The sequence below is a fragment of the Electrophorus electricus genome, chromosome 15, assembly GCF_013358815.1.
Source record: "Electrophorus electricus isolate fEleEle1 chromosome 15, fEleEle1.pri, whole genome shotgun sequence".
Classification (NCBI taxonomy): domain Eukaryota; kingdom Metazoa; phylum Chordata; class Actinopteri; order Gymnotiformes; family Gymnotidae; genus Electrophorus; species Electrophorus electricus.
The window spans coordinates 7987026-8006755 of NC_049549.1; the positions used below are offsets into that span (position 1 = coordinate 7987026).

The following is a 19730-nucleotide window of genomic DNA, read 5'->3' on the forward strand; positions in this document are numbered from 1 at the left end:
TCAGGTACAAAATGCTCCCCTTAATGTCCAGGTTTAGCAGGCTTCTGTTTGGGCAGGGAAATCACCCAACTATGCTGAGCTCTTGCCCTTCATGACCAGAGGTGGGCACCACTGTCATCACGGACTGGAGCACTTTTCAGAATGTAAGTTATTGATGTATGACTCTCAAGTCCTAGGGTGCTTTCATCTCTGAACTTTTGGTATGGCTCTTTGCAGTTAAAATTATACATAGAATACATTTGTATTTCATTCTAGCATGCTAGCTTGTTTTCAGGTGTAGGGTCAAGATGCACCTTTGGGAACTTTGAGCAGTTCTAACGTCATAAGACACAAACGTGTCCTACGTTTAATAAACCTAAATAAATAAAGGTAATATAATTACTTAAACCAATATTTTAATAATATTTTTAGCGTCCGATTATGCTGTTATTATGACAACATTAAAGATGCGTGTGCGCATGAAAGAATACAATAATCATGAACACTCACTAATTGGGCGCCATAAGGAGAAGCGAGGTAGTAAATAGGTTATAAACAGGTCACGGCAAGTCAAGGAGATGAACATACGCGAGCTGCCCATGCACCCAGAAAGGGACAAGCATTATCACGTGATCCCAGACGTCCGTTTCACCCCCCACCCCCCAAGATGACATCTTATCATTTCTAGGCGTTAGGTTAAGCACCCGAACTAATTCTCAGACAAAAACAGAGCCGAACTATTCCCCAAAAGCAATTCAAATGAATACGGATTTTGCTGCATATGTCCGAACACACCGCTTTTAGAAATATCCAAGTCCTTATCTAACTGCGTCGCTGCGTGCTCACTTAGAACACATCCCTCTGAACAACGACTGTTTTCTAAATTCGTAAGCCACAAAGAGCCCCCCCCCCCCCCCGAGTCTACAGGGCGTGTGCGGCTCCTGTTTTAAATAACATATGTTATAGAAACATTTTAGCTCTGTTTACTACTTATATACCCCATTGCAACCGTGGAACAGTTGATGAAGAGTCCTTGTAAATTTGAATTAGGGAACACGTGAAAGCTTCATATACGTTCAGAAATCCCCCATTTCAAGACTTTGTTAGACAACCTGAAAATCACAAACCAACAACAACGTTTTTCTACAACACGCACAACAATAATTCATGGATACGCTTCTGATTCCTTTAGATTCGGAACAAATGGACAGAAAATGTGAGGGGGTCCGCGCGCAATGTTTCGCAGCGCTGATGTGCGATGACGCTGTTCAGAGTTCGGCAAAGTTGGATACAATCCTACCTGATCACTGCTGTATCGCCCTGTCGGATGGTGATGTTGTCAGTAGCGCGTTGCATATCCACACTTCGGACAGGGAACCCTGTGGGAATAAGACACAGTAGTCGGAAAAATGACGCCTGCAAAAGCCGCAAACCAGATCTCCTCTCGATCGACATCTCAGCACAAAAACGAGTATTAGATCCAAGAAGGAGAAAAAAGTATCTGCGCTCTAAAAAGAGAAAATTAGTTCAAGCCCCGTTTCAACTCCGGGAACGCTCCTTAATATAAGCGATTTTCACTTATACAGTCGAGAATAGACTGACTCAGAGACGCAACGTATTCCACTCCGCGCGCCTCCCGTCGCACAGAACAGCGATGAGAGGCACCGAGCTCTTTCACTGAGTGGAATTGAGCGCGCGCTCTATGTCTCTGGCGCGCTCTGTTCTGTCGCCTCCCACTCTATACATCACACTGCTGCCCCTTTCACGAGCTGACGCTCCTTAATGGTTGTCACGACAACAGTACCATCTAAGGACCCATCAACACTCGGTTTCACCGGTTAACGGAGACCCACATTTATGCAAACAGCTTTGTTTAAAACTAGCATACAAAAAAATAACAAAACAAAACAAACAAACAAACAAACAAAACCCAGCGTGTAAATAGCGTAATTACACGAAACTGTTAAATAGTTTTAAATACTATTTACATGCTAATAGCAATTTAATATCTTAAATTTAAAACTTTTTAGAAAGAACCGATAGGCTGCACTGAATCTATCCTTATTTTCGAGCTGAGTGTTCAAATAATAAATGTAAACTCTCAGATAATATAAATTTTGGAATACATAATGTATTAAACAGCTGCTTCCATTTGTTATTGTTTATGTTTATGTCGTATGTTTTCAGTTTGGAAAGCTGGAGAGCGCAGCTATAATTGTCCTCAATATTTAAAATGATTTTAATCCTAACCCTAATTAATTTTACCGCAGGCTTTATTATTCAATCATTCGATGTGGAATTCTTTAATACACAGCTACTAATGAATTACAGGTTATCTTCAAACAGTAAATTATTAATTTTTTAATCTGTGTCCAGAAATGCTAAATCTTTATAACCTGTTTCTTCATGTTATTTTAACTTCCATTCCCTTTGAAAAGAACAGCTGTCTACATCATTGAGTCCATGTTGGACTATGAGTCCATGTTGGACTGTAGTATAGTTACTGTCATCACAAACACAAACACAAACACACACACACACCGATTTTGTTTATATACTTAATCAGGTTTAAAATATTACACATATGTAATACATATTTGTACTTTCAGACCTAATGGTAAACCTAACCTAATTTTTGCCCTCAGTTGCAAAAAAATATTTTTTGTTCGTTTTGCATACATGCACGTGCACACACACACACACGCACACACGCACGCACACACGCACGCACACACGCACGCACACACGCACGCACACACGCACGCACACACACACGCACGCACACGCACACACTGAGCTGTGGTGTTGAATTTGACTTTAACACTTCCTTCCAAGTCAACATCATGTAATGTTTAAAAGCTATGAGGGCAGTTTAGAGTACTCATCTCCATTCTCCTAATGTCACACCACTGTTCATTATTTCCCATAAAGCAAATTAAATCTATACCCTAATTAATTAAGTTTTATGAAAGGGGCCACACCAGCACCATCTTCTAAACTGATAAACTAAATAGCAATTAAAGAAAAGCTATTACACTAGTAGTAACTCTAGTGGTTTTGTTACTTACTATCTGTAAATAAGTAGATAATTTCTCACACACATCTGCAATCAACACTGCTGGAAATCCATGAGCTCAATAACTGTAGGCCAAGAGCAAGTCATGCATGCACCATGGTGAAAAACCAGCACAAACCAGGAACTGTTTTAGAACACTATTTCTGCAGAAATTTTTTTTTGGGCACAATGGCTTGTTAATTATTTGTGCCAGTTTTCTTGCAGTGGTAGCAGCAGTCATTAGTCTTTAAGTTTCAAATGTGGAGGGTCCTTTGTGTGGTTTTGATTAGTCTCTTTGTGCAGTTCATAATTTAGGTTTGTGTTGGTTCAGTTGCATCCATGACTTATGCTCCAGACTTGTGTGGCAGTGTAAATCAAGCCATGTGCTTAGTCCATATCCCTGGCAAGGGAAAGCCCTCCCCCCCCGCCCAACACACACACACACACACACACACACACACACACACACACACACACACACACACACACACACACACACACACACACACACACACACACACAAAATTACACACACTTGTGCTAAAAGGATGCTTCCTTCCCTATCTGTTTATTTCTTTCATTCACATTTTATATAAAAACACACATTTCCACTGGAGAATTATAAAGTAATCTCGCCATATGCTGGTGGACAGAGGAGAGAGGCATTTTGCCCATGAGACAGACTGCAATTTTACCTTAATCTATTGCCATTTACACAAAGTTGCCATGATGTAAAAAATAATAATAAATCACTGCCAGTGTTATAATGATGTTGTAGGCAAGAAATGGGTGATTGAAATGAACTTCAGATAGAGAAGTGCCTGATCCTTGGCCTTAGCCAGAATACTTCATTAATGGATAGGAAGCAGAACAGATTAAATAAATAAACAAATAAAAAAAAAACCCTAAATAAGATGTATTGATAGTGTCTCTAAACAACATGGCAAAGTATGCATGATATTTACAGGTAAAGGGATGGGAGAAAATGCTAAGGTTTATCTTAGAGGCTTAGAGCTGGTTTTAAGCTGTTGGCAGAGAGGTGGGTGATGGCACTTCTACGGTGTGAGTTTGGAGTCTAGAACCCCCTCTGGTGCTGGTACATTCTCTCCACAGACCCAAGACCTGCTGTCCATGATAGCATACATGGCTTGTACTTTCCAGCACCTTTACTGCCTTTACCTGCCATTGGATCTACCAGGCACTAAAACTGTGTAACATAAAAATGACCATTATTTACTGTAGCAGTTTATTACTATTTCTACAGTGAACATATGATTCTGCAGGCTGTTTGAATTTGTTTCTCAATGTGACATCACATCAAGCAAAGGCCCTGCCACACTTGAATTAGCCTTACACTCTGTGGTCATTTTTTTCATTTTGCTTCTGTAGGTAAAGTATTTCAAAAGTCTCCAGCACTACACTATCCCAAAACCCATTAAGGAAGCTAATATGAGCATTGGTCAGTAAACTAAATGAATCACAAGAAAAGTACATTTCTGCATATAGGAATGTGCACCATAGAAAGGCTAAAATAGGCTATATATATTTTAATTAATTTTCAAAACGTACAATTTTTGACTTTCAAAGAACACAGAGAACTATGCAAAAATATATATTTCTTCTTTAATACCAAATATCAATTTCCAAGTATTACAGCTCAGAGGTACTGTATTGGGACCTTCCTTTACAAGTCATTTTGTGAAGTTTGTTGAGAATTTTTTTTACTTGATCTACTTGATGTTTCGCAGACACAGTGACAAACACTGTCACATGTCTCAGCTTTATGAAAAACACCAGTATTAATTTCTTATTTTTCCATATTACACCTAACCTTGGAGTGTACATGAAAGATTTTATGTTTTGACTATAGCATAACTCTTTGAAAATATAATTTAAATTAGAAAATATTTTTCACTATCCGTTTCCTCTGGAAAAGCAAGGAAATTTAGGTAAGGTAAGAGTTTTGTAGCTTAAAAAAACTTTTTAAAACTATAGATTTACAAAACATATCAGAAGTGATGCCACTGACTTCATTATCCCTACTAAGAAAAAGGACCTATTGTAACTGCTCGAGTGCTGCAGGGTGCAGATCAGGACGCACAGACCCCCTTGACAGAGACAGACTTTTATGGAAAGACACATACAACAGTAGCACTCGCACATAACGTAAACAGCGAACACGAACACAGGCATTGACAATGTGAACATGGACAAACAAAGGCAATATGAACAGAGGCAATGACCGACAGTGATGCACACACCAACATGGGTTTAAATACGGCATGACCAGTGAGAGGGGAGTGTTCAATGACATCTATAAACAATCCATTATTAAGATAGAATTGAAAAATAATATATTATCCTGCAAATACAACATTTGAAACTATGCTCAAAACTTCAAAATCCTCTGGTATCATTTTGAGACTGCTCCTCCTTTACTAATTTCTGACAGCTATGACAAAAACATCAAAGACATACTGACTAGAAGTAGTTACATGGATTTTCTAGGTCTAACAATTTTACTCTTTCATTCAATAAATCAAGATATAGTACATGCAGAATATATCCACTAAAATTATAAAAGAAAGTAAGACAATATTGGCTGATAACTCTGTTGTTCACCTTTGATCATCAGGTTCAAAAAGTATTTTTTATTTCCATGGGCTAGACATTTTAACATTTGACATATAGGTATAAATTACATTATTGTTACCAATGTTTTCATGGTAGCAATGGTGTTGGGAGTGAGGAAAAATAAGCAATTTAGGCAATGAGAACTCTGGTACCTCCTAGAAAGAATAATGATTTTAACATCTTGGAATCTGAAAATTAATTGCTTCACCACCTATAGCCACCCAGAAGCACTTCAACTGCACAACAGATTAAATTCTTCTGATTGAAACATTTTGTTTGTCAATAAATGATCATAAACCAAATGCACAGTATATATTTGCCTCCCACCAACTCTGTTTCAGGCCTCAGCAAAAAGGCCCAGAGTGAAGGGAAGTCAGGAATTATTTCACACTGTAACTTTTAAACATTTGGAATGTGAGGAGTAGGTAGAAATGGTGGGAACAACAAGCTGCATCTAATTGGTAGATATACAATGTGTGAGCTGGTGGTTGTTGTTTAGCAGACCAACAGTGCTCTATGCTGACTGGGTAAAAACTGCTGCCTGTTGTGCATGACTTTCTGTTCAGAATGCTCCCTTCTTGCTGGACCTGTAGATGTGAACTTCGTTCTGTCTGTAATCCAAAAACACACCTTTCATCTGCATAATTATGAATCACACCTGCTGAAGGCAAAGTGCCACCATGGCATTGTCCTCTGGTCCTTCACTTCCTGGGTCCACATAGGGACTCACCTCATAGTGTCCACATGACATTTGCTATCCAAGGTCTATTTTTAAGGAAGAGATTCCTTTTTAAGCAGTCATATAGCTTATCTTTCTCAGCAGAGGCTTGCTGTGAAAGATTGGTAGTGCCTTCCCTCATGCTGTCCCTTCCCCAGTCCTCATGACCGAAGCATCAACCTCAAGGTCTTCGAGACCAGGGCTGTGGAGCTCTGCTGAGAAGAACAAATAATGTTTCAAATGTGACAGATGCATTATCTTTATCACCCTCTCCTTTCAACTTATATATGCAGATAGAGGCCTATGTATCCTTATTTGATATGTTCTGTTTGTGGTATCACTGTTGCCTGTAGCACCTTCTGGAGGTCACCATGGATGTTGGGTATCTATCCCTCAAGGTCATGTAAGATCAGCTACTGGTCAGTTGTCTGACTCTTTGAAGATATACTGGTCTTGTAGGGATAATGCTGTTTTGGACATGAGAGAAGGAGACTCTGGGCTCAGGCAGAACAGCTTACTGAGCTGGTGGAACTGGTGTGGCCACTTAATGTTGCCATCTGCTTGTTGGACTCAGACTTGCTGTGAGAAGACAATTCTTCCTCCCATCTTATTCTCTGGCACCCTATGTCATTGTCATCATGGTGATGCCACATGTGCTTCATTAGGGGAGAGATGTGGAGAAGAATGCATCCTTCACCTGTTTTTAGAGTTTTCCCACACTGCGCACATCCTGTTATGAACCCACATGACTGTGCTCATAAGCTAATTAACAAACCTTTCATCAGTTTAGGGCAGGATGCAACCTAAATCACACAGCACAGGGCTACTCCAGGATCAGCCCTAGTTAACAGCTGGGCTGATGTTAATGTTCAGCAGATGCTGATCTTTGGCTGCCCTCTATCCTTCATTTTCTAATCTGTCTCTTAGTTTTCTCTCAACATTCAAGGTCTCACTATCTTGGGACACACTCTGATCTATGCTCAACTGTGCAGCTGGCTTTTAACCTTTTATAACCAGTGTCTGCTTAAAAAAACACCTAGTTTTCATGAGGGACAATGTTTTCAAGAGAAGCTATACAATAGAGAGAGGCCACTAATACAATGCTCCAATCAATTACAATTTCAGGGTCATTGGTTTTAACTAGAACCCCATTACAAATGATTATGGCTTAGTTTGATTCGAACCTCCATGCCATACAGGTGAAAGAATAATGAGCAGTGTGTATGGAGTGTATAATTCACTCTCTCAAGTGTCCCAACTTCCACTCACATGCAAAAAAAGCATATTTTTTATGGTGCGCAGGAGAGCTCTTGAGCAGAGTATGATAATTGCAAGGGGTGCCATTGTAGCTCAGCACTACTAACCCTCCAGAGCTCACAATAAGGGCTGATTGGAATTAAATGTGGTGTGCTCTGGATACAGAGCTTTCAAAAATGCCAACATTTTTTCCTGCTTTCAGGTGGACTGTTGACAGTTGGGGACCATAACCAATTATAAATGTTTACCTGTGGAATGTAGGGTTCTTGACTGAGGTTTGACGATTTCGGTAACAAATGTGGAAAAAGAACGCGCCAGGCATCCGATTATGGCATGCAGCATATGTGCATGCGTGTCACAGACTGCCCAGCAGGGTCTCAAAGAAAGCAGAGGCAATTTAACCTCATGGGGTGAGGAAAGTAATCCTGCCAGGTTCAACTGACTGGTGTAACAGTTTATTCAGCTTTGTGTTGTAGAGCATGTTTATTGTTTTTTTCCTTTTATTTTATTTTATTTTACTATCTTTATTTTAGATTCAAACATCATTTCATTTATTAGACAAGACACCTTAAAAAGTGACTTAAAATTTTAAAAAACAATCAACTCCTCCCACACACACACACACACACACACACACACACACACACACACACACACACACACACACACACACACACCCGCACGCACACACACAAACACACTCAAAAGCAGACTTTGACTCTAAAAAGCTTTCCCCAAAACAACTTTAAAAGCAAAATGTTTACTGCTGGTTAGGTTATTAAAGTAGATTACTCACATTTAAATATTTGGTTCCAGAAAGATTTATGAGTTATGAGTTACAGAGGAAAAAATATTTGTTCCACCACAAACATATCAAACCTCACATTTAATTGTGTCTTCCAAATCAGGATTCCATTATTCCCAGGGCAAATCACATGACAGGAAGACCGTGCCTCTTTATGCAGAGGTTTCTGGCCCTACGCTTGACTTAAAAGCCCAGATCGCATTGAAAAAAACACTCAGAATACAACATTCTTCAGCCAGCAGAAGTTTTCTCAGCTGCGTAATGGGTGCAGGAGTGAACCGTATCTCTTCAGGAACACACCAACAACCGCATCCTGTAGGTTTACCTTCAGCACTCTTCAAGTTTGGAACTGCTACTTTCCACGTTGTCTACAGTATATTCAATATTTAATACATGCAGTTGTCATTACACCCCCCAAAAACAAGACCATTTTCAGCCCAGGGAAAGAAGAACAAAAGAACAGATGAGGGGGCAAAAAATGCCAGAGCTCGCTACAAGGCACTACTTTTCTCCCTCCATCAGCAAACAAGAGTGGCAGAGGAGGGTAATGTTCCCAGAGAGAGAGAGAGAGAGAGAGAGAGAGAGAGAGAGAGAAAATAAGAGAGGGGCGGATAGAGGGTGAGAGAGAGATGGAAAAACAGAGAGAAAGGGAGACAAAGAAAAAACACAGGCAGTAGAGGCAGGGAGAAAGACAGGAAGATAGAGAGGGAGAGATGGAAGCAGAGGGGTTCTGAGTGACAGAATACACTTTATGATGAATATTTCACAAGGCTCTGCCAGTGGAGAGGATTGTCAACAATCTGGATTGGGAGCGACTGCAATAGTTCCGAATGAGGGCATACATAAACATATGTGTGCGGAGGAGCTCAGAGAGAATTTAGAACAGGAAATCCAGACCTGCGTGAATTTGTGTTGAGTAATAATGTCAGAGCAGACAGCTATGTTATTCAACTTGCAGAGCATTTTCTTTCTTTTTTTGTTGCTTTTTTCTCCTTTTCCGAAACATGCTAGACTGATTAGATGTGATGAAATTTAAGCTTGCTTCACTGGTTCCTAGCCAAGCCCATATGATACTAAAAGTTAATCTGGAAAAATTGAGAAATACTTGGAATTTTGGAAGTGGAATGTAGTAATTGGAATTTCCAGTGAGAAGTACAAATTACTTGTTAGTCTCATCCCCACTTGCCACTAATCATGTGTCTGGCCATAGTGGCTGTGTAGCTCACCACAGTTTAGCTACAGGAACTGCAGAAGAAAATCTCACAACCTGTGGACCCAGCAAGTTTTAATGACAGAGCTTAATATGGCACGCCAAACCTCCACTGTGCCTCCTGGTGCTGGTCACTGTTTCTGTGGAAAACCTTGCTAATGGCATATTTAATGCAGAATCCTCTGCAGCACCTTGCTAATGGCATTTTAAATGCGGGAGCTTCTGCTTGGCTGGGTGCTTAAAAAGGTGCTTGCTGTAATGGAGGCAGGCCAGTACCTGGCCCTTACAGAGAAAAATCCAAATTCCCCTTTTTCTCTAACAGTGCAACAACAGTGTAGCAGGCATTAATGACAGAGGTTTATTATTAAAGCACATGAAGGAGACTGCAGAGAGAGAGAGAGAGAGAGAAAGAGAGAGAGAGACAGATGCATACCCAACAGCAGAGCTCCGGTTGGCAATTACCAGGCAGAGTATTACCGGGAGTTTTCTTGGGCAGCAGGGATGTCTGCAGGTCGCTTCCCAGCCGGCCATTCCAAGCAAATGAAAAGCTCCCTTTCAAACATTCATTACACGTGTCTAACAGCAACGGCACTGGGGTTTATTTTTATTTTTGAGGTGCAAGTGGAAACATTGAAAAAAAAACAAACCACAAAAAATTCGGAATTGAGGACATCATGGTTTACGTCAGTGCCTGGCACTGGGTCCTAAAATCTCTGGCATTATTATGCTGCACTGATTCTAAAGGGGAGGGGAATTGGGAGGGGAATATGCTGAATAGTACGTTTAAGAGTATCCTGTATTCCTCCTCCTCTAAAAGCCAATATAAAAGCACGCAGCATGGTTTAATGAATAATGTTGTGATCAGGGGCAATATAAATGCTTGGCTCTGTAAGGGCCAATTTAGGAGGATTATCCCTTATATACCAGGTCATTTACATCAGGGGGTATAGAGCGCTAAACATCATATTCAGACCCGCTCATCCACATCCACATCTTCCCTCCATCCCAAATTCACATCCCCCCACTCCACATCCACATCTCCCCCCACCTTACATTCACATCTCCACCTACACCCCATGTCCACATCTCCACCTTATGTCCCACGTCTATGCCCCACCTCATGGCCATGTCCTCCTCTCCATCCCACCGCTATGCCCCTCCACCACACAACCATGGCAAACCCCTCCACAATTCTAGTCCATGGCTATGCCTTCACTCTACTCCATCCCCTGGCCATGTCTCCCACTCCACCCCCCCCACCCCCCATAGCCCACAGGCCCCCCTCTCCGCTTTACATACCCCACCCCCCACCTCATGTCCACTGTAGAGATGTTGAGTTTGCATAGGCGGATCCTAATATCTTCGTTTATTCTTTATCATCATTAAGTGGTTCTCCAGACTGCATTGATTCATATTGTTTCACTGCCAGCACTAAGGCGCATGCATTTCCTTCTGGCTCATCTCTGTTCAGAGAGCAGGCAACAAATAGGCAATCGCTTAAAAGGTCTGGGGCCTTTTTGGCAGTCTCATTAATTCAGCTGAATGCATGGTTTCATTTTTATTCTCTCCCTGCCTGGATATCAGATTCAGATTCACATAAAGCTCAACTAAGGGGAAAGAGAAAGTGTATAAGCAAAGAGCGGTGCTCATGTTTTAGCCACCTGCTTTATCAACATGTCTCTTGGTCAAAAAGGCCAAAATGGAATTTTTGGGTTACAGCTTTGGGGGACACAGCAAGTGACATCTGGCCCTATCATAAAGATGGCAACATATGAGAAAGAGAGAAAGAAGGAGATAGAGATGGAGGGAGTGAGAGATGGAGAGTGAGAGGGAAAGCGTAGTGCGTAGTTTGAAATAATGGAGGCAAAAATTAGACAATTAGTAACAAAAATTAGATAAGACTTGGACACAAGCAAAGCTAGCTAGCAAGCCAATACTGGCCAAGGGTCAGTGGAATGCATAGATTAAGAAATAATTATGTTTAGTGCAGAGTTCTGACAACAGATCAAACAGACTTCTCAAACACCATCCCCAGTCCTGTAAAAGTCTTTAAACCTTCTTTGATGTCTCATTTGGGCTCTGATATAGAGAGCAAAATGCAACAACTTGTACTTCCTGCGCTGCCAAGGAGCCTTCAATGTCCTGTCACGATCAGGAAGGCATGGTTACAACAGAAAGGCATGATGGGATGAATGTGAGCACTCTGAGTGGCAACAGAGAGGCTCCTCTGCTCCAGGTCATGCTGAGTGGCTGGAGCCGCTCTGGTTTTATTCGATTACTGGTAAAGTGCCAGGGAGCGATGGAGAAAGCACCGGGGGCAGCGAATCTCGAAGCAACCCAAGGTCACTCTATTGTACCTCATCTTCCGTGGCCAAACGATGCAGGATGAACGACCTTGGCCAAAGAACAGAAGATGAACTTGGTGCTAATTGTTGATACAAAGGGGCTTTTTGCTATGACAAAAACAGACATTATATGGTCAGAGGCTGATCAGAATAGGCAGCTGGGAGAATCCTAATGGAAGAGACTGAACTGGGGATGTTTACTGGGGCTGTGGTATGCACCTAACACTAGCAAAACCTTTACAACACACACACTCACTCGTTCTTGCTCTCTGAAGGAAAATAAACAGCCAATTATATAATCATACAGACCCACATACACACACAAATATAGTAAATAGCCCATAATAGTCCACACTATACCAAGCAATAGTCTATAATCCATATACATGCCTTGTAATATGTAGCTAAAAAATGCCCAGTAATCCTTGATTATCATACATATGGTCAAATAATGCAGCTCCTACAGAAGCTATGCAAAAATGAACTGGAGCTGCCACATAATGTCATATCATAAATTAAGATTTCTGAACCATTAAGTCTGCCAAATATCATAAATATGATCCACTATCTGGCTATGACTGATTAATTTACAATGGAAAATTCTCCTCTAAGAATACTAAAGATCCTTATAAGAACACTAAGCCCTAATAAAACACACTAGAAGCATGGAGGTGAGACAGGAGGACAGGGAGGTGGGGCCTTTGGTGCCAATCTGCTGTCTGTGTATTGTATTTTTTGTATGTTCATATTCTGCTGAATATAAACTGACATGCACTCTCAGTGAATATGTTTATTGCAGGGTGTTTGAAAGTCATTTCATACAGATGATGCCAAAATTGACTTAATGGCCTAATAAGTGCAGAGAGAGAGAGATAGCGAGAGAGAGAGAGGGAGTGTTTGTGTGTGTGTATGTGTGTGTGTGTGCCTCGGATAGATCAGAAAAACAGGATAAGTCATGTCCACATGGGAGTTAACAGCAAACTCCTGTGAGGGGAAATATAAAAACAATCACACTCCTTCACGAGCAAGGGACATGGGGACAGAATTAAAGCTTCAATCAGGATTTTAAAGCTTTTAAAGCTACTTTGTGTACAATGAGCAGTATTTACCTGAAGCATTGACAGAAGATAAGAATCAACCCTCTGAAGCATCTGATTCTCAAAGCCTCAGATTCCAAAACAAGTCAGACTGAACAAAGCCAAGATGGAGTCCCATCGGGCAAAACTGGAGTTGCCCATATATGTGCCCTGCTTGAGAGTTACTAGAGTGGTAAATTACTTTGCAAAGGCATTGTATTTATAAGCATTTTAATGCAGAGACCACACACACACACACACACACACACACACACACACACACACACACACACACACACACACACACACACACACACACACACACACACACACACACAGCAGAATCAAATTAGTGTGTACTAGCAAAAACATAGACATTATACACATTCATTCACCCACAACCATTCACTCACCCACTACACTCAAATCCTGAGTAGCCAGCAAACATACTCCCCTGGAGCACAGCACATTCCACAGAGACCAGCTATGCAACCCATAGAGCACACCCTGCAGCCACAGTCACAACTTAGGAATCCCCCAAACCACCACATACAAGAGGTCACAGGAACCAAATTCCCCCCCAAAGCAGCATATTTCATAAAGATATAAGGGTATTGGGGGAAAAACACACACACACACACACACACACACATTTATTTGCACTTCTTCAAAAACAGTTCAGGCCTTCACAGCTCAGTCCAAGTGTTTGAAGTAGTGTTGAATTCTGAGAAATATTACAGCTCTATATGAAAGGAAAGAAAAGAAAAAAAGCAGTGAGACACAAAGACTGATATATATATATATATATATATATATATATATATATATATATATATATATATATATATATATAGAGAGAGAGAGAGAGAGAGAGAGAGAGAGAGAGAGAGAGAGAGAGAGAGAGAGAAGCAGGCCAAATGAGAGAGAGACAAAAGACAAACAGAGAAAGAAAGTGAGAGAAAATGAGGGAGAGAGAGAGAGAGAGAGAGAGAGAGAGGGGAAGAGTTCTCTTCATTAGGCCTTGGTCTTTAATGTTTAATCAGTAGAATTGTATGGTAATCTAAAGAAGGCTTAGATGTTTACTGTTTTATTTTAGTTTAATTGCACCTCTGTGCTTTTCTCTCATACCTATTTTAACCCATAAGAGACCATGGTGACATATGTGTCACAAACAGTTTAAATGTTCTGTAAGGTTCCTTATACAGCTTTATCATTCACTTTAACTTATCATGTCCCAGTTTTACTAAACTTCGTGGATGCAGTCTTGTGACAATTTGTGAATTTGGGTATTTGTGACCTCATTTTCAAAATGATGGTGTGCTTGGTTAGCACATGAGACAAAACAAGCAAATTAAAAAAAAAATAAAATTTTGTTTCTAAAGGTATGTTCCAACCCATTTAACAGTTCTAATGATTTAATAACATGTCCTAACATAGAAGCTCTTCTGACCCAATTTCTAGAATAAAATGATCAAATACAAGTTATGAAATGGTTCTTGTGACATATATGTTACATCGGGCTTGTAACCTTCAGTAGCTACAAAAGACCTCATGTGAAAAATGCTAATGAGCTGATGAATTAATTTAACCCATTCAATTCTTTTGAATCAAATCTTTTTCTGATGTTCAATTCAAATAATAATTAAACAGACGTAAACATAAAAGTAATGTCAAATCAGTTAATTAATAACATAAAATGTGTTATGAAACCATTTTGCATATCAGTACTGAAATTGCTCCTTAGCAATGCTTTACTTGCTAAATAAAATAAAGAAACAATAATTTTACTATCTTATGTGGACCCTATTTCAATATCATTTTAATTACTCATAGTATGAATACCAAGAACCGATACAGTGTCCAGGATGCACTCAATATTATCACTGGAGATGACAGTGAGTTTGAGGGATGTCAAGATAGCTCAGATGAAGACCCTGAAGACACTGATTACACTCCTAGGAGCAAAGACATAGAGAGTGATAAGTCAAGTAGGCCTGATGATTCAGAAAGTAGTGAATCAAATTAGTTACACCACAACCAGACATGAACCACAGACAACAAAGCATCCAAGGAAAAAAAAATATTGGAGAATGAAACCTTTTGAAGCCCCTGAATGCAAATTCAAAGAACAGATAGTCACACATCCAGACAAAGTTCATACTCCACTGGAGTACTTCAGAAAGCTCATAACAGCAGAAATGCTTCAATTACTGATGGAACAAAGACATTTGTACAGTGCACAAAAATCAGAATTTCAGAGCAATGTTAACACCACTGTTAAAGAACTAGAAATACTGATTGGCCTTTACCTGCCCATGGGTCTTTGTCAATTGCCAGGAAATCATGCATACTGGTAAGATGACACAAAGTGTTCCATGGTGGCTGACAACATGTCATGCAACCGTTTTCAGACCCTGCTGTCATGTCTACATTTCACTGACAACATGGATTTGTCAAATAGACAAGATGATAAGTGTTGGAAGATCTGCCCATGGCTTGATATGTTTCACAAACAATGCTTAGATATCATCCCAGAGGAGCACAACTCTATTGATGAACAAATGGTGTCCTTCAGAGGGACACACAGCCCAATAAGGTAGTATGTGAAGGGCAAGCCCCAACCTAGGGTATTGAAAATTTGGGGTCTCTGCACTTCCACTTCCAGGTTTGTATGACAACACACCTGTTACCCTGATCTCATCTTACTGTGAAATTGAGCCTCAAGACAAAGTGTGACGCTGAAGCAAATCAGCCAGAGTATTCATGGAGGTTAACAGGCCACACATTATGAAGGAATACAACACATTCATGGGGGAATAGACCTCCTTGATGCTTGCATTGCAAGGTATAAGTATCACATGAGGTCGGGAAGATGGTACCTGTACCTGTTCTGGCAAACCATCATGTTAGGCCTTGTTAATGCATGGTTGATCTACCCCCATGACTGCAGACTACTTGGTGTCCAAAAGCCACTGAATCAAAGGCGCTTCCAAGCAAAGGTTGCCACTAGCCTGATTCTTGTGCATTCCCAAAGGGGTCTCCCATCACTTAAAGCCACACTCCACCACCACCACCCAAGAGAGTTAATGTTGGAGTTCCAGATGATGTTTGCACAGATCAAGTTGCACAGTGGCCTGTGAAATGTGATAAGCATGGTCGTTGTAAAGTCTACAAAGTCAATGCAACCACCACCCTCTGTGAGAAATGTGATGTGCGCCTTTGCTTCATCGAGGAAAGTCATTGTTTCAAACTTTACCATTTGGCTTAGGCTAAATTGTTAAAAATACTTACCAAAGATATCTGTGGTTCAAACATGGTGCTGTTCATTCAAATGTTTTGTTTGCCTTCAGTGTTTATCACCAATTATTTCATTTTGAGTAGTTTGCAGTTTGCACATAGTTTGCACTATGTACTTGTTGTCTTAAGTTCACTGCATAAGTCTGTTGCTTGGTTTTGTACAGCAACAACTATACTGATAGCTTGGTGAGAAGACCTCCATTATGAGGTGGTTTTATTTTGATAGTTTGCACATTTTTGTGTTGTAAAACAAATCTGAAAAAGAATATATTGTTAGTTTTAACCAGCATTGTTGCAAATTGCAAATAAAAAGGAAAAATTTTATTATTAAGCAAAAAATCTGATTTATTTTCAAATGAGGCATAAATGTACCATAAATGCCAAATGTAATGCCCAATGTAATATGTGACATTACAGATCCTTGGCATTAGGAGGTAAAATTTCAAAAAAGAAATCAGAAATGTGTTACATGTGGTCTATTTGGTCTGTTTTATATTCCTCATCATTTTCCTTTAAGGTGAACTGAGTCTGGGTTCTTATGGGTTAAATTTACTGGTCCATTCAATTTCCAGTCAAACTACAAACACAGAGTCACACACTATCTCTAATTCTCTATTTTTATAGATTGCTGTATTATGTGTGCCTTGTTCTAATTTGAGCATGCCTCATTCTCAGTCTCTGGAATAAATCTCACAGTTAATTCCCATGCAAACTAATTATTGACAAGCAAACTAGCTGTAGCCAACTCCTGTCTCTTTAGTACCTGCTCTTTCTGCTCAGGATTCATAGGACTGACGAAGGTGGAGCAATGGCGAAAGGTGATATATGAAATCACTGAAAACAGGATCATCAGATTCAGAAGAGCAGGGACTGTTAAAATCTCCCCACTGCAGGGAAACTCGAATATAGGCTGGAGTGTGACACTTGACCTTCCATAGACTCACTGGTCTCCTTCAGAGATTGATGAAGCATACACACATATGCACACATGATCACAGGTGCAAACACACACACACACACACACACACACCAAACATTCATACACATACACAGGCACACATGTTCACACTTGCAAATGTTCACACTTTTTCTGTGATGACTAGAGAATGCTGGAGGGTCACTGGGGTCATGACTTGATGGGGAATTTGGGCAATGTTTTAGCCATGGCCATGGGAGTGTGTGTGGAGTATATGTGTGTCCCCTTGAAATGAAATATAGCCTATATTCTGCGAGTATATGTTTTGTATTATGTGTTTGTTTTTCAGGTCTGCACAAACCCAATGACTGTGACAAGATAGCCGAGCCTCTCCCCTTCACCACTAGGCCTCTTGCATTCAGTCAAATATTTGCTAATTAGATTACATTCTGTTTGAGATCCAGATTTGTAGGTTGTGCTACTGACATTTCAAGTGAGAAGCTCTTGAAATTAGCAACAGATGTGATAACATCTGTGGGTCATGCCTGATTTAGGTGATAACTGCGCTCTTAAAAAGTCTCCTGACTAGTGGGAGACAGGCATAGCTGACATGCATTACTCCAGGCTGGACTCTAATCTGGTTTAGACTATCAACCAGGGTGATGTGAACTGCTGGGAAAGAATTGGAAGAAAACCTGTTGACCATTCCCAGAGGTGGGTAGAGTAGCCTAAAACTGTACTCAAGTAAAGGTATTGTTAATTTAAAATAATAATTACTCAAGTAAAAGTAAAAGGAGAAGTTGAAGTAGTCATGTAAATTGTTACTTTAATAAAGGTAAGAAAATATCTACAAAAAAGACTACTCAAGCACTTAGTTACTTCATCTGAGCTCATTTAATAACACCTAGCAACAAAATATTTTATTTTATTTTGTGTCCCACAAACTAAAACATGTGGTCCTCATAGTTTCCTCCCTGCTAGCATCGCAGTCTCTCTAACATGTTTCGCGTTCTTGTTTTGGCTTTGCTTTTCCTAATTCGTCATCTCTGCCCCTTATTTATTCTGCCTGTTCCTCATTTTCCCTTATTTAGTTTTCCTTGTCCTGTCATGGGTCATTGTTGGATAAATGCTATTGTTTGTTCACATGTTTTGTGCTGCCTTGCTTACCTGTTTTAATTTCGTTCTCTGGTTTCCTAGTGTTTAGTTCATGATTGCTTGATTGTCTTTTTTAGATTCTCCTGATTTTTGATATGGACCATTACAATGACTATGATACTGGATTTGCCCTCAATAAACATCACTTCTCTTAATGTTTGTGTCCTGCCTCTTTCCGCACAGCGTTACAGAATGACCCGTCACCCAAGGATGCAGCGAGAGTGATGTACCGGTATACAGTTGTTCCCTTGGGACTAAACCCACCTGTTTCAAATCAGTCAGAGTTAATTATGTTCCCCCACCATCAAACCAGTGAGAGCAAATCTCCTGGGAAGAAGGGAATCTCTTCATAGTATCCTGAAGTCTTTCTCTGAAATTACCACCCTGGATCCCATGTCAGGGCCGAGAGTTTACACATCATTTTTGCCATGAACGCCAGGGCACACAAAGTACCTAGACATCTAGCTATTGGTGTATTGACTCGGGAAGCCCGGAGGTGGGCGGAGACTGTACGGGAGAATGAGCTAGTGGAAACCTGGCAGGGTTTATTGAATTTTTTGCTGGGCCACTTTGCTCCCATGACTCCTGTTCCTGCTGTCTATGCCCCGCAGCCCATGGTCCTGTACCTGGTGTGGAAGACACCAACCAGATTGTTCTTGTCTCTGGCATGGAAAATCCCAACCAGCCTGTTCCTGTCCCCAATGTGGAAAATGCCAACTACCTTTTCCTGTCTCTGGCATGGAAGATGCCACCCACCTTGTTCCTGTCTCTGGTGTGGGAAATGCCACCCAGCCTGTTCCTGTCCCTGGCGTGGAAGACACCACTCAGCCTTTTCCTGTCCCCTGAGTGTCCCCAATGATGCCACCACTGATCACTGCCACACTTGTTACTGTAACTGTGCCTCCGGACCCACAGGACCCACCGGTCCCGCCAGACCCGCCACCAGCTGCAGCAGCACCTCCGGACCAGCTGCCAGACTCAGCCATGCCTTCAGACCTGCCAGACCCGCTGTGCCTCAGGACCTGCTGGACCTACAAGATTTACCAGCTCCGTGCTTGTTCCTCAGGCCACGTACCACGGCAAGCCGGACAATTCAGAGGTCCCCGCAGCCCTGGACACACCTCTTGTTCTGTCTGTCCCTTGTTTTCCCTCATTTAGTTGTTTATTTAAACCCTGTGTTTTCACAGGTCATTTTTAGATGGCATTTTTAAAGTGAAATTTACAATAAGTATATATTACTTATTCATAAATAAGGCTGTAATTACACATACATTTTTTACAAT

The 19730-nt window shown here is 40.7% G+C and overlaps 1 protein-coding gene across 4 annotated transcripts in view; it reads right to left on the minus strand.

The window, feature by feature from the left end:
* The window catches only part of lsamp (limbic system associated membrane protein), a 721293-nt gene that overhangs the window by 180172 nt on the left and 521391 nt on the right, over positions 1-19730 (minus strand). For 2 of the 4 annotated variants that reach the window (XM_027016164.2, XM_027016163.2), the window contains exon 1: positions 1280-1646. In XM_027016164.2, the coding sequence (XP_026871965.1) occupies positions 1280-1434 (155 nt within the window). In that variant the 5' untranslated portion in view covers positions 1435-1646. Of the gene's footprint in view, positions 1-1279; positions 1647-19730 lie in introns of those variants that run through there. The other 2 variants (XM_027016165.2, XM_035534192.1) reach the window with 2 other exon arrangements.